The sequence below is a fragment of the Passer domesticus genome, chromosome 2 (genome assembly GCF_036417665.1).
Source record: "Passer domesticus isolate bPasDom1 chromosome 2, bPasDom1.hap1, whole genome shotgun sequence".
In the NCBI taxonomy this organism is placed as follows: Eukaryota; Metazoa; Chordata; class Aves; order Passeriformes; family Passeridae; genus Passer; species Passer domesticus.
This window is the reverse complement of record NC_087475.1, coordinates 77,342,409-77,359,263: the sequence shown is the minus strand read 5'-3', so window position 1 is coordinate 77,359,263 and position 16,855 is coordinate 77,342,409. Positions and strand designations below refer to the sequence as shown.

Sequence of the window (16,855 nt, the reverse complement as noted above, 5' to 3'; positions counted from 1 at the left end):
ACACCAGTGCTGACCCAGGCCAGGATGGCATCGGCCTTCTTGGCCACCTGGGCACATCCTGGATCATCTTCAGCTGCTGTCAACCAGCACCCCCAAGTCCTTTTCCACTGATCACGGTCTCTATGTAAACCAGAGCAAATGACAATATCAAAATGGACACTGAAGGCCATTTTATAATCTGGGTTTATAACTAGAATATTTTTCAAACTTCAGACAATTACAAAATGATCACAGGACTTCTAGACTTACAGCAGACACAACTACCCAATCATTCTATCTTGTGTACTGAATTCATCATGGCCACAAACTTTTGGGAATTTTTTTCTGTGAGTTAGAGGTCTTTTAGAAATACAGTTTGGGAATGTTTTTAAGCTGTGTTAACTATTCCCAAAAGGTAGCTTTTCTTGCTTTTTCATTATGCCTTTGAGGGAAATATAGTGCATTTCAGACTAATCTGCCATGTTTATGGGACACGGTGACATGTCAGCCACTTAGGGATTGAGTAAAATGCAGATGCAGCCAGATTCATGCATTCCTAAGGCAAACATGCTGCCTGATCTGACATCTAATTTCAAAATTAGGGTGATGAGGAGTAATTTTTAGTGTGGGAAGTTTCTCTTATCAGTTTCATCTAAACAGTAACATAGATGGTCTGCTTACTCGGTGGTAAATCGCAGCAATACTTCAATTCCACGAGAATGCATGGAAATACTGTTGTTACATGAAAGTAAAATGATTGAAATGGATTTTTTACTGAAAATCACAGTTACTGAATGCAAACACAAAATAAAGAAAAAAAAAGTCAGGATGTAGAAATAAAGAATTTTGTGCTATTTATTAAAACATAATTGCTTTAAGGATGACAGTTAAAAGTCAGACTGTATGGAATATCAAAGACATTGCTTTTCTGGGCAGTTAGAAATTACAAACCTAGTCAACTAACACAAAAGTCTGTCTATACCACTTTATCTAGGGTCACACATTTGCATCAGCTCTAGTGGATTTTGTACTGCTTTGTGGGGATCTCAAAAATGCTCTTATTCCCAGCTGTAATGTAGATTCTTCTTTGTTTGCTTTAGGAAATTATGACCAGTAAGGACACCTTGAGACATTCCTATACTTGTCAGTTGTCCACAGTTTTTTCAAGAACCAAGATGTAATTTTTACCAACAAGCAACATCACTTATACTTTTAATGAGGGGCACCCTGATTTAGCCGGGGATACTGAACTAACATCCCAGGGGCCTTTGTTCATGTGACAAGGATATGTCTGTACAGACCAAGCTACACATCACCAGCAGGACACAGCCACACAATGAGGACAGCTAAAAGCCATGGACAAAAGCAAAAGCATTAGGCCAGAAGTATCCAGGCAAGACTCGCCATTTCCTATGTTTATGTATCATTTGTAATGACTGGCAAAATTTATTGTGTTTTAATAGACTCATAAATTCTTCTTCAGATTTATCTGTTTCTCTGTTGTTTGAATATATCTACAACTTACTGCCTTAAATGCATGAGTTGCTTCATAACCATATCAAAGTAACAAACAACACCACATTATAATTTTTGAGTTGAATATTCATTTCTATGGTAAAACATGTAATTCTTCTTGAATGTATAAAGCTAATTGAGTCCAATTCCTTTTTTACAGTTACCCCATTTATAATGGTGTGCTTTTAAAATAGAAAATATGTAGCTTCACCAAATCATACTGAAATGAGTCTGATGTGTATCAAAATGTTTGCAGTCATATTTTCCATTTCTTTTTGCATCTGATCTCACTATAATTTGATGCTAATGGCTGATTGAGTGTTCAGCATTGGAATTCAAAACACTAAGACTATTAAGAGTTGTAGTCAGTGAAAACATCTCTATTTAAAGCTTCTGAAATACAGAATGTAAGAGTTGATGAATTTAGGATTACAGCTAAGTGATTTAGCTTTAGTAAGTGCTGAACTTTTAAGGAAAAATAGACACAAACCAAAGCTTAGTGGGTTTGCAAACACATTACTTCTGGTGTAATACACACTGGAATTTTCCTAAACTCTCTGATTTTTGAAGAAGAGCTCCACTGAATGATGCAGAAAACAGTATGCTGGATTAAGAGTTTCAATGCAACATGACCACAGATGAGAGTATGAAAGTATACTGTGTGCCTAGCACATTATTTATTTCTGATGGCATTGCAGTAATAAAAAGTAAAATATCCATAAGAAAATGTGGGCAATATTTATTTTAATTCCTCCAAAATCTTACATTATTCATGTGCCCACATATACCCATGCACACAATGTGCTAAAGTAAAAATTTTGCACCGTGTCATACCAGAAATTCAAGAGTGTGCAATGTGTAAGAAAAATGTGTAACTGTTGCTAGAAATCTGGAAAGTCTATTCACTTTCATTCATATGCATATCTAAAAAGCAGCTTAGACAAGTTTACAAAACATTTCTTATGACTGTTGTGATTTTTGCAGTTAAGGAATCAGGAACTCACAATATGTACATCAAGCTTGAATGGCTTGTGTATGTTACAAGTATAAAGCAGTCGGCAGGGTAAGTATGTCAAATATGCTGAAGTCCTAACATTTCAAAATCTTGACCAAAATAAACAAACAAAAAATGACCCAGGTATCATCTCTGTGATAAGAGAAAAGACATTTCACTTCTTGTGAAAGAGAAGAGGTTTCACCATCCCTGCTAGAATCTTGGGTAGCTGTGCAGCAATCACCTCTGACATCATCTCAGGGAATTCAACGCTCAGTGCACGGGACTGGAGAAATGTGTTCAAACAGAAGAGATGGAGCTGTTTCACCAGCTGGATTTGATAAAATACAAACATGATCAATCAGGCTAGCAGAAATGCAGCCACATAAACATGCTGTCAATCACTTATACATTCATCAGCTCACATAATTCTATACCTTACCCTGTCCTTTCTTGAATCAGTAATGAGGGTACTTCTCAGATCCTATTAATGGCAAAAACCATACATATAGCTATGGCAAGTCATATAAAACCACTGCTTCACTAATATTACAAAGTATTATCACCCTCATTCAAGACACATGTGATGAACAATGGCAACTACTTAACAAGCTTTCAACCATTCATCTTATTCGCACACTCATGTGTGTGCTTGGGTCACTACCTGCTATTTAAACACTGCTCTCAGAGGTAGCTTTACTACTTACCTGTGAGCTTTGTATGGTTTTCACTATGATCATATCTGTGTATGCTGCAAACCTGAACTTCACAGACTCTCATCCCTTGAAAGCAACTGCTCAACATGTGATTATTACATCTCATCTAGCCTCTCTGAGAGGTTCCAATTTTTATTTCAGACCAGTGACCAATATGTTGTTAAACATCAGACTATTTCTGCTACCTTAGCTTTAACATTACACAATCTCTCCAGTGTGATGATTTTTCTTTTCATTGCATCTCCCATCACTTTATCAGCCTGAGCTGAAACAGGACTTGAATGAAGATATTCCACGGATCAAACATCACTTTGTTATTTTGCAGCAAGCCTCCCTCCCTCTTTCTCTTCCTCACAGGTTATTTCAATGTATGCATTTAAAAGGAAGAGATTGAATTAAAATAAAATGCAGATTTGCTGAGTTCTGAAGAACACAAAGATGCAAAGATCCTGTCCACCTTGAACTCCTTAGGAGTTCCTCACAACCAATATTGAGTTCAAAAGTGTCTAGGGCATGGTATCTAGAATTATCAAAGATTACTCAATTTTCAAACCCAGCCAGATACTGAAAAAGTGGTATAGAATATCTACATAAAACCAGTTGAACTAAGGTTGCAAAGCCAGTTTTGGTTGCCCTTCACTAATTCTTAGTAATCTGACTTTGCAACTTGAATTGCCTCTTCCTCACACTATTTTCCTGAACAAGTATACATGTGCTCACACACACATATACACCACCCCTACCAAAGCCCACAATTGTATGGTTATGTTACCAAAAACTAAAAAAAAAATCCGTAGCACTCCAGTGCATGTTTCAAAAATAATTCAATATTGTATACCATAAAATATGTGCACAATACATATACTGATGTATATAGCTATCTATTCACATAAATATACACAATAAAGGATTTTTTTTGTGTTCTTCTGCTGTTTAGCAATGGTGACAACTCCCTTCCATACAATTACTGTTAAGAAATTCCTTCTTACATAAAGAGCAGAAAGCATTAACAAATAAACTTACATCATGCATGGAATCCATCAGTTTTGTAAGTTGATAGAAACGCTGTGAGTTGGCCACAACGCCTTTCTGGCGCAAACCAATTGCCTTCACCAGTTCTCTGATGTAACTTGTTCTCATCTCATCAAATTGGCTTTGACTTCTTAGACCTTCCAAAGGAACTAAAAAAAACCCCAAAAATAAACCAGATGGGCTACAATTTACTCTGAAGGCAATGAAATTTCAAGTCCAGGAAAAATTTACAGCATTTCATGCTGTACAGTGCAATTCATTATTATGTGCCAGGTACGTCTTCCCATTCAAAAGTTACTCCCAAACCAGTGATACAATTAGTAAAAAGGGTATACCAGGAGCAATCATTCAGCAAAGTTCATTTTGCTAATTGCCTTATGTCTAAAAAGATCCCTAAGCTTCAGTTACATGTATTTGCTGGGAAAAAAAAAATGGCTTAAAGAACCACTCCTGCCTTTGAGGAAACATGTTTTGGACTGATCCATGTTTACTGCTGAGGGTCTGCCCTCTTCACAGCGAATTTTTGGTAGAGAGATCTAGCTGGAGTGCTTTAAAATGGAGTCAAGGAATGAACTAACATCTCTAAAGTAGTGCAGACAGTAAAGCTGTCAGGGCTCAGACCTCCTGTTTGAACCGCTTCCTCTTAACAGAACCGATCAGAGACTTAAAGGTGAACAGCTTTTTAGAAAAATGAGCAAGGAGGAGAAATTGGTTGAACTCCCTCTTCTCTTAAAGGTCAGGTGTGAGAATCAAAATGAGGACATGGAGAGAACACTGAGAAAAGAACCTGTTAGTGGCTGCTAGTGATGTGTCATGGAAAAAGAATACCTTAATTTTCAAAGCCTGGATGATTCTGGACATTTCTTAACAGCAGTTCTATAGACAACTAAGGAATGCTTTCATATAAGATGACTGTGATGGAGTTCAGGGCTAGATGGAAGCTATCCTTGACTTACATCTCTAAACCAGCAATTAAGTCTTTATACTTCCCCTGCAAATTAATTTTGAAGGTATCTTCCATCAATGAACAGCCTTTTTCCTCTGAATTCTGAAAAAAATAGTCACATTCCTGCTTAACAACAAAAAGTTTCTTGTAGCTATCTATTTGAGCTGCTCCATTCCCCTGAACATATGTCAAGAATGAGTATGCTTCAGTGGCATGAACTGAGCCAAAATCTTATGTAACAAGATTTAGAAATTCCTTTAAATTAGAAGTCTGTAAAGCATTATATTTAAGCCTCAGCCAACTCAACTGCAAGTCAAATATAATATTAAAATTTAGGCTGGGAGTCCATTCAAAAATAGAAATTTATCCAGACTGACACCCAGTTTATTTCAAATTATGTTTCTTTGGAATTATCTAAAAATGTCAAAAACAGTTCATCTGAATAATAAATTGAACAGAAGACACAATGAGAGACTAAAGGATTAGACTTGATTTACTGTTAGTACACAAAAGATTGAAATGGCTGTACTTTCACAACTGAAGTGGATTAAGATGAACATCATGACTAAAATAAAAGTAGTCTTAAAACACCTTAGAACAACAACAAGAAGGTTATATAGTTTTTTGAAAATGCTTTTATGGAATTATATTTATACAGTACCAAATGGTTACTAAATGTCTCAGCAACAACTGTTAGGTGTGTTCCTTTTCCCAAACATCTGACAAATTGTTTTTTCCTATAAGACAATAAATGCAGGAGAGAACAAAAAGCAAAACTCATCAGAACAGGTAGAAATACTTTTTTTTTAAAGTAATTTCTTGCATATACATATCATCTTAAAAGATAGCTTCTGAGTGCAATGCAGTGGATAAAGAAAGGTAACCAGATGAATTCTGTTACACTGATGCACCCAGAAAGGAGAGGGATTGGACCAACCACTGTAATGCTTCTTTGAATTTGATATTAACTTTCTGGAACAGAGATAGCTGAATTGTCACAAATTTATCTAAATTTAAGTGAAATTTCAGAAGACAGACAAGAGAGTTTATCTGGGATGAAAACACAACGGAAAACATTTAAAATAGGAATACATTCATATTCTAACAAAGCAACTGGAGTTATATCAGGATTTTTATCCACATTATCTTTACTGCTTTAGCAGAGAGTATGGCATTTTGCTATTCTTTTAGCAATTTCCATGTTCATATGCACTAAATTTAATCTTTTTAAACTTACTTTCTGTTGAGACCAGGGTTTTTTTTTAAGAATGGGTTTATGCAAATATCAGCCATGTACAGATTAAGATGGACTAAATTTTAATTCCTTATCAGTTACTTTTTGTAAAAAAGTAATTTTAAAAAAATATTATTTACTTTTATTATTTACTTTGTAAAATCAAGAAGCAGGTCATGCAGGATTTGCACATCTCCCCTCTGACTCCATTGTGTGTTGAGAACCAAACTTTTATATTCTTTCAAGTATATTTTTCAAAAATGCTAATTCTCATTTCTAACAGCACCTGTACTACTTTAAAACTTTCTATTTGGGAATTCATAACTAACGAGTATGGCCTCAGCAGATGTAACTTTTAATATTTCAGAAAAGATTTTGGAAGAAAAGTTCATCAGCAACCACATTTCCTATGCAAAGGGGAATGCAGCTGTATGCTGCATTCTTTAAAAGATGAGTATAATTAAGTGACCACGGATTTTGTTTCCAGAGAAACAAACCAAAGAAAAACATTTCCATTTGTTTATATCTGTGCTAAACTTCACTTATTTATAACTACAAAAAGTTGAATAAATGCAAGTATTGTTTGTCATGCCACTTCCCTAATTCTGTTGAGCAAACCTGCTTTAAGATCTTGGTCAAGATAAAGCCCTCAGTCCTGATAATTTATTAAATATTTTTAAATATATTCTAATACTTTTAAGTTTGGTTTGGTTTGGTTGGGGTTTTTAAAATCTGTGTAGAGTCACTCGAACTGATGTTTCCAGGCAGAAATACTGCACAGTTGTTTTGAAAATTTTTAACACAGTATAGTCATATGTCAAAAGAGATTCAACATTTCCCCAGTATCTTTATACACAATAAAACCAATAATGAATCACAAATTCTTTGTTCGTTATAAACACTAGAAAAAAAATTTTTAGTCTTAGAATACTAACATGCCATCTAGGACATTTCCATTTGTTAAGCCAGAGAGCTTAGTGACTGTCAAGTTAACATGGTTCAAAACTCTTTTAGTAGTGATGTGTTACAAAGAAATAAAAGAACCTACTTGTGTTGAGAAGTAACAGTGCTTTCATGCACAGGAACTCTTCTTGGCTAACTTGAAGTCTGACAAATTCCTGTGGGAGTTGCCACATGGATAGACACAGGGAATAGAACGATGATTCTTTCATCCTCTGTCTTACACCCAGAAAAGTTAAAAAAATAAATTAAAAACCATTAAAACAAAGATGAAGAATGGCTCCAGTAGTAACTGATTGAAAGAAAGGTCTTGTTAGCAGTTTATCACATTACAAAAATTAAAGATGAGGTTATACACATAAACAATTTTCTGATTATTTATGTTCCTGTGCTTGTTTTTTACTGTAATGAATGTGCTATCATTTTGGATGTTAAATCTGCTACTATTGTCCAGAAAAGAAACCAAAAAACTATCAAAGCTGAATGCTAACCTCGAAAAATAAGGGGATTTTACTAATTAAAAATATCCTAGTGAATAATGTGAAGTACTATCTTATTTTAGAAGTTGATAGATTCTTGTATATCCGTAAAGAGTTCAAAGCATAGAACTGAAGACTAAACTGAGTCTATAGAAAACTTGTTGTTAGGTTTTGCAAAACGTCTGTATCAAAATACTTTGTAGCAACTCCAGCCTGGTACTTTTAGCAGCAATGGCATTGCTTTGTAGCATGCTACGCCATTAAAGAAACAGTTAAAAATGTTACATGCTAAGTAAACAGATACATTAAATACAACCTTTCCTAAACTCTCACAGAAGTAACAAATCACACAGGAAATAGATAAAACTGCGGGGTTTTTGCAGCACTTTGGCACCACTTTTCTCTTTGTGGTTTTGGTATATTGAGTATATATTATAGCATATATTTAGCAGAGAATAATTTTCAACTGTAATGACTGTAATGGTAGAATTACAAAGTTTCTAATCTAGACTGAATTCATCGCATATTAACCTGATGATCCAATATCTTGGACTGATTTTATAAGGTTGCACCCCAATCCAGATGAATTAGGTACAAAACCAGGAAGATTAAAGTTTGCTCACCCGCCTGCTAGGGGGTTCAGATCAGCATTCCAACCTGACTGCAGGTAGTGACCTCAGCAATCAAAACAGAAGCTATTTTCCATTTTAAAAAGACTTTTTCATTGCACTGAATTTTTTCTTATTATTTAAAGTGTTGCTGTCAGCTTGAATGAAAATTATTTCAATGTTGTTCAACATCTGATATCTTGTACCAGCTCTTAAATGACATAATCATAGAAATTTAATCTTTTAAACCTGAATAGACTTGTTTCTAGATCTACTTTACATCTCCTTTTCTATTACTTTTTGGTAGCATCTCTTCCTAATTATTTTCTATGAAAAGCAATAGCAGCTTAAATGTTGTTCTTAGTCAAATTTTGAGACACTGCAAAACACAAGTAACAGTAAATCCTGGTAGGGTGTTAATACATAGAAATCTTGGTCAAACTAGCACTACTGGCTTTCTATGTCTGAAATTGATGCTACCAAACATGTTCTTCCTCAGAAGCACAACAACTCAGTTCACCTAAATGATAAGACTGGCTGTAACACAAGCTTTGGACTGTGGTTTCATGGCTAACAATTATGAACATGAAACAACTGTCAACATGAAACAACTATGGTGTGCATTGCCCCCTCGGAAGGACTTTGCATTATCTCTTTCTACCTCTAGGCACACAATCCTGTGATTCTGGCATTAGTGCCTGCACTCCTACATGATGAGTCGTGTCAGGGATCACCTCTACCCGCTAATGAATGGCTTTTTCTGGGACACCTCTCAGGCATATAAACTCCTTATCTGTTTGACAGTGCAGCCAGAGAGTGTTTGGTCCAGCTCAGCTAAAGTCATAGGGATGTATGACCAGGACAGTTAACTTTTTTTGGCAGTGTTCAGCAGTTACCCTTGCTTAAGGTGAACATGAAGGTACAAGCTTAGACATCATTGTAGATAGCAAAGCTGTTTACATTTTACTGACCTAAAAGCTAACTTATTTCTAATAAATAGTTGCAGCTGTGATTCAGTGCATCAGTTACTTTTTATATCTCTTTGTTTATAACATCTCTAGTATGACCCTGATGAGATGTTCTACAACCAAGAGACGAATATATTGTCAGCACCCAGCGTAAATGATCTTGAGTTGACAATAAGAAACTCTCTCTGGTGGATTAAAATCAGGGTTCATAAATCTCAACACCATTCCCAAAGAAAGTACTTAAAGTCTTCTTCACAAGCTCAGCAGTGGGGTGATACTCCAAGACATGACAATATTGCTTAAAGCCATCTCACTGTGCTTCTTCTGAATGTAACCATAAGATGCATCAGACTATGCTGGGACAACAATACAGCCAGAAACTTGGCCAATCTCATCACTTCTAAGTATTTCAATTTGTACCGCACAATTAATAAAAATGGGAGAGGAAAGAATTCATTACCCAACAACTTCACAGTGATTTACAGTGATTTGGAAGAGAAAAGGCCAGGAGCTATGGGGTCGGCTCTGCTGAATATCTTCTACAAAGAACTTCACTGGGAGGATCTTGCACATCTACAGATTTTAAAATCAGGTGTCTGGATCTTCTGCAAATCCACCCCTTAATCCTTAAACAATATGTCTTACAAAACACCTGTTTTTCTTTCAGCTTGCTTCATAGCAGTTCTTTTAGTATTTTAAGAAAAAGAAAAAAAAAAAAAACTGAGAAAAGTTTATTAAGGAAATATGGGGATTAAATTATGTTTTACTATTCCTGGCAACCTCCCATGTACTATAACCAAAGAATAAAAAGTTAAAAGTCTGACAATGTTCATTTGCAGAGCTGGAAAACTGACAGAGACTGACATGATGATTATCTAAATTAAACAGCACAGTGAAGAAAAATACAAGCCAAAAAGCCCCTACCATCCCCCAGCAGAAAAGAGCAGTCTCATGTAATTTTTCCTTGATATTAAAATTCCTACTTGATAAGTAGTTTTTTTACTGAGCATTTAGATTTTAGGCAAACTATTTGCAAAAACCACCCAAACAAAAACAACTAAAAAAACCCCCATACTCAGTTCCATTTAGTAAACATTAACTCATGACTTATTCAGATTAATGGAAATCTTCTGACAGCATGATTTTTTTTTTCTTAGATAATTAAAATTCTGTTTGAACTGCTTTTGCTTGACCATGTACACAGAATAGTTGAGGTTCCCACAAAACCCCTCCCAAAGATACTGAACTTTGAAATGGTCAGAGGAATTGGCCACTAATTTCGAAACAGAACAAGTAATGAATGAAATCTTGGCTTCAAGGGAGTCACATTCCCATTGGCACATAAAAGTTCAAGATGTTATTCATGGGAGCATTCTACTTACTCATTTAGAATCAGATCTGGTGCAAAATACAACATCTGACCACTGACATGTTTGTATGATCTCCATCCCATTGCAAAAACCATTAGACTCATCCAGGAATACTGGATGAGGGTTATCTGATCGTCAATATGCAAATTCCGAAAACCTGGAAATTAAATTAAAGATAAAATATTTCATAATTCTTATCTAGACAGCAGCTAAGTAGATGTTTTGAGCTTACAAATATGAGCTATCAAACTGAGGACACCTAGAAAGACAAGCAGTTTTGGGGATGTAGATCTCCAATGCCCGAGTAATAGCTGCCTATCTTATTTTGACAGTTAACCTCTTGGCTTTTTGCTCTCATCCAGTATTTTGAAATGTTCACACCAAAATTTATTTTAGCAAAAATGACTGTTTCAGAGGATAGGAATGCATCCCTTTTTCTTTTGGTAAAAAATATGACAGTTTGTAACATGATCACTGTAACCAACTCTCACTGAATGTCAATAGCTTGAACATCAGTGTTCTTACCATAAGATGTAGCTGTCATACAAAAATGTCCATATATGAGTATCTTTCTTCCATTCAGCTTAACAGAACCATACTCAGTTGTGCGCTTGTGTTTGATATGTTTGATCATTTTTGCTGTTTGATAAATTTAAAGACTGCCACGAATTATCTGAGTGAAACTAACAGCTTCCTGCCACCAAAAGCAGCATTCCTCACTGCATGGTCCTGTTACCTCCTTCAAGCAAGCTTTGGCACTCATGCTCCTCCTCAGTGAAGTAGTTCAGTTCATGAAGACATCAGGAAACACAGAGGGCTAAAAAAAAGGTTTACTTTCTTCTCATTTAGTGAGATGAATCAATTCACTTGAGAGGTGTGTTAAGTGTCAACTGCAATGGGAAGAGCAGTGACTGAGACTACTGCTTCCTGCAGCAGCAAAGTGTCAAACTGAGCTCAAATGAAACTGTATTTTCCAGGCTTTCTGCTCAATATATTGATTTCTACATATCCCAGGATGGCCATGATGATCCCTATCACCATACAGCACATATACATACATAACAGGGATCTTTTTTTTTTTAAATCCATTTATGGATCTTCATAAATTCAGTTACTTCTCATTACCAGTCTGTTTGTGAGCTGCTTAGTTCTAATTGGTATTATTTATAAAAATTTTACATTGTTGCTTTCAAAAATTCATTTCAGTAATAAGAAGAATAAAGAATAAGCAGATATACAACCTTTTTATATCAAATGAATAAATAATAGAGTAAGAAGGGCTGGGGTAGAAAGGCTGTAATAACAATCACATACAGGAACTGTCTGAGCTCCTGTGCTTTCTTGGAGTGAAACTAAATATTTAGATGGATTCTTTCAAATGTGCTTCCCTACGAAAATATATTTGATTAGTTAAATTATCTGATAAGTGAAAGCTTAATCATTTTGGAATTTGTAAAGAATAAACAGGCAGTCAATACTATTGTCTTTAGACTGCTCCTCTCATGAAACATTTGCTTAAATACAATTCATTATATATAAGAAATTATATTACCTGGTAGTAATTTAGACCACTTGACTACACAAAGAAGTTGCCTCTCACAAAGATGATTCAGACTGGTCAGCAAGGAACTTGGTGTTTCAGGTTTTGTATTGTCATAACCAGCATAGACAACTTCTGGCTCAATGCCTCGTAAAACACTTATCATTGGGGGAACAAACTGTATTTCTTGATTTGGAGAGAAGGACAGCCTTTGGGTTAGAGATTGGCTTTCATCTTGAAGGGCTGCTGGCTGCTGGAGTGCAACATCTAAGGTTCTCACAACCTTAATTTTGTTAAACTTTTTCAATTTTCGACCTGAAAAAGAAAACTGTTGATTGTTAGAAAGAGTTAACCAAGAACATTAGTATTTTCCACTAGTGTTGGATTACACTTTTAATCTATACAAGGAAACCAGAACTGTCTTCAAAATAAGTTTTCTATTTTTTTACTATTTATGTAATTGAAAAATGATAATGGAAAATTCTTTAGAGCTTCCCACTGTATCCTGCTCCCTTCACTAAGGGATGAACAGCACCCACCCATTAAAATTATTGCCATGAATTCTAGGTTACAGTAACCTCATAAAGTGTTTTCTGGTTCAATTCCCACTGTTCTGTCATATGCCAACAGCTGAGCCAGCTGGCTCTACAATTCAGTTTCTATTTAATGTCAATTAAAGATACTGCTTCTTTTACTCCCTAATATTCAAACCCAAAAATGTTAGTAATTAATTACTACACACAGAAACTCCTTTCCTCCAGCTCACTAAGAGCATTTCAGTCTCATGGCTGAATCCTATTTTGGTGCCCAGGGGGATGAGTGAAAGACCAAAAAATACTGTAAACACTTAGAAGATATTTCACTTCCTAAAGCATAATTTCCCTTTCTCAGAATTTTTAATTGTTATTTCCATACTGCAGTGGTATGAACAACACTAACTGAAACAAATTAACAGCTGAACTGCCTTCCCAAAATATGCACAGATACATGTGGTATGCCTATGGAAATACACAGGTTTAGGTACAATTCTTCAAATTTCTTTCATGGAAACAGTCTGGCAGTGCACCCAACAGACACAGAAAATCAAACATTCAGAGGCTCAAAGACAATAACCCCCAGTGACATATTACCAGTTTCAGTAAAAAAGCAAATCCATGCAGAAGTGACTACATGGAACACACTTGCTTTAAACAGATCCTCAAAGACAATGAAAACCCTGATAGATCTTTAGTTTTTCCAAATAAGTTTGTCTTAGGGAAAAAAGGGTCAAAAAATGCAACAAAGATACTGACACTGATGGTCTGATTTACATGACAGGGGGACAGAAACAGACATAAGGGTGACATCAAAACCAGTAACACTCATCATGCAATGACATTCAGGGGTCATATTCCCACTAACTTAACTGCAGGTTTAATTAGTTTAGTATCAAGTGCCCCAACAATCATATGCTCATTTTATCACTTGCGGTAAGAATAAAAATATTTCTAATTAGATATTTCTTAGTAAATAACCAAACACCAAGTTGCATCTTAAGTTACAGCTGAACCAGGAAAAAAAAGCAAAACAAAAACTTACAAAAGAATAGACAATTTATTATGCCGAATGACCTAGAGCCAATTTTTATCATAACAAACATATACATAGTCATAGACATGGTGGGAATTTCCCACTAAGTATTGTGTAGGCATGAAGGAAAACAGAAGTAACAATGCATTTGATAGTTCATAAATAATGATTTCAGGAATTTTCAGAAATAATGGCTTCAGATACTTTTACAGTTCAGAGAACAGGTAAAGAAAGAAACCAAACAGAATGCTTATCACATGGAAATGTTAGTAGTTAATAAGTACCCATGTTTCCAAGTGACTAAATGTATCAGAATTAATGTCACACTGGTTTGCAGAACTGCTCGTGTGTTTATTGCTAATTATGTTGCTTAACAGCCATCAGTAAAACAACTCCACTTGTTCCCTATCTACAGGAGAGGTGACTGTTAATGACTTGCAGCAGACTTTCCCATCTACAACAAGGAGACCACATCAAATTAATAAAAACTCTTAAGGACATAAGGAAAACAATGGAGATTTGACAATAACTTAGTTTTTCATTTGCTGTTTACAAAGCAGGTAACTTTGCACTGTAAGATAAATGAATGTCTCCAATTAGTCCCATAATGGGTAAATAATACCAATCCACTCTGACAACTACTTTTCTTAATACTATAATATATACTTCTTAACATTATATGTCTGTGCATATTTAGACAGCACACACTTGGTAATGGTAACATTTTCATTACTTCACTTTAAGACAGCCAACCACTCAAGCACTTTCTTCATAGTCACCATTCCCCTAGCTTTGATTACTACAAATAGCATGTTTATAGTGTTCGTGTCCTACATGTACCTAGAAAATATAAAAAAAAAAATCTGTTTAATCCCACTATCAAATATATTATGATTTTCTCCTTATTACCTAATTCTGTATTTTAATATTTTTTAACTAGGTATACAGAATCATACAGACAATTACACATTACTGATGGTAGACCATTTATATTAAAAGGTTGGGTTTCTAGTAGAAGTTTAACATCTCACTACCCTTCTCTTACCCTGTAACAAGGTGAAAAAAGCATCAATGATGTATTATTCTTGACAGAACACAATGGCCCTTACTTTAAGGTCACTATGCTCTTGCTTTTTGTGTAGAAAAAGAAGCTATGTACACCTTGGAGGGGGGGTGTATACAACATAGAGAAAGCAGCAAAGCAGAAGGAACAGATCTTGGTTTTAAAAAACCCTTTGATCCTACCTCAGAAAATATTACCTGGAAAACTAATTCACCTTTTTCTGCATGTAGTCACTGCACTGCAGACTGAAAGCTGATTGAAACAATGAAAAACTAATTTAGCAATGCAGCTGAACAAGGAATCAGCCTGGGAAAATTACAGATTCATTCATAAGAAATAAAAGAGTTGTGTACTTGTTTATTCCAGGACCTGATCCAGCTGCCTGCTATCCTATTAGGTTTAAGATTAGAAAGGGGATAGATTAATGTCCCAAGTTATGAGGTTATAGAAATCAAAGACAATTAACACTTTCACAGAAAATCACAAATATAGTACTATGAAATGTATGTTTTTATTGATACTTTCCTTCTATAGATTAAGAAACAGCCCATATAGGGAAATAAATTACTGAATCTATTGGTTGCTATTCTATAATTTACTTACAACTGACTTAAAATTTCTTTTAAAATATTTCAGGGGTTTGAAATTTCTTGGAATTTAGGGTTGAAAAATGGAACTGTTGTCTATATAATGAAATATTACACTTTTATCTATGTGGTTGCCACTCAGCGACATTAACAATGGAAGATAGGTGTACTTCCCTAAGAAGTAAGTTTAATTTAATTAATATAGTAGTTTTTGGAGGCTTATCATTAAGATCCTGTAAAATCTCAGTGTTTCTCATGTTAATTAAGCAATATAGCCGGTCTGCATTTAACTCAAGGTCAGCATTAAGAAACTAAGTATCAGAGGTAAAAGAACAAAAACGTATCTACGTAAGATCTAAATGGCAGATGACACAAAAAATCTTGATCTATAAAGGTTGTAATCAAAAGTACAGATTTAAAGTATTGCCAATTCCAATTAATTTAAAATACTCCAGGATGTCTCTAAGCATGTACTTTATTCCAAAAATTGGAAATTTTCATATGGGCTTTTGTCACAGAATCACAGAATTCCAGGGTGAGAAGAACCTCAAGGACCATCCAGTCCAACCTTCCTCGGCAAAAGCACAGTTAGACAAGATGAATCCACACCTTGTCCAGATGAATCTTAAAAGTGTTCAACAGTGATGAGTTCACCAGTTATGTTGGGCGATAATGCCAATGGCTGATTTTCCTCATTGTGGAATATTTTCCTCTTGTGTCTAATCAGAATCTCCCTAGGAGTAACTGATACTCATTATCCCTTGCCTTTTCCATGTGACTGCTTGTAAAAAGGGAGTTTCCATCTTCTTTCCAGTCACCCTTAAATAGTGGAAACCAGTGATAAGGTGTCTCCTAGGCCTTCTTTTCCCAAGGCTGAACAAACTCAGTTCACAGAATCAGAGAATCACAGAATCTTTTAGCTTGGAAAAGACCTCCAAGACCATCAAGTCCAAATTTCAATGCATCACCACCTTGTCAACTGGAGCATGAAGTCCCACCTCCAGCCTTTCTTCAAACATCTCCAGGTATGGTGACAACACCACCTCTCTGGGCAGCCCATTTCAAAGTTTAATAAACTTTGTTAAACTTCTGTGAAAAATTTGCTCCCGATTTCCAAGCCGAATCCCCCTCACCACAGCTTGAGGCTATGTCCTGTCATACTGTCACATTATTCCTGGGAGAAGATGCTGACCCCATCTTGTTACAACCTCCTTTCAGGGAGTTGTAAAGAGTAAGAATGTCCCTCCTGAACCTCCTTTCTCCCAGCTAAACAACCCTGGCTCCCTCAGCTGCTC

The 16,855-nt window shown here is 35.5% G+C and overlaps 1 protein-coding gene across 1 annotated transcript in view; it reads right to left on the bottom strand.

Moving 5' to 3' along the window:
- Positions 1–810: 810 nt before the first annotated feature.
- The window catches only part of PGR (progesterone receptor), a 32,601-nt gene continuing 16,556 nt past the window's right edge, over positions 811–16,855 (bottom strand). The window contains exons 5-9 of the mRNA XM_064409449.1: positions 12,354–12,656; positions 10,814–10,958; positions 7,465–7,595; positions 4,228–4,385; positions 811–2,819 (exon numbers count right to left, since the gene is read on the bottom strand). Of these exons, the coding sequence (XP_064265519.1) occupies positions 2,664–2,819; positions 4,228–4,385; positions 7,465–7,595; positions 10,814–10,958; positions 12,354–12,656 (893 nt within the window). The 3' untranslated portion in view covers positions 811–2,663. The remainder of the gene's footprint in view (positions 2,820–4,227; positions 4,386–7,464; positions 7,596–10,813; positions 10,959–12,353; positions 12,657–16,855) is intronic.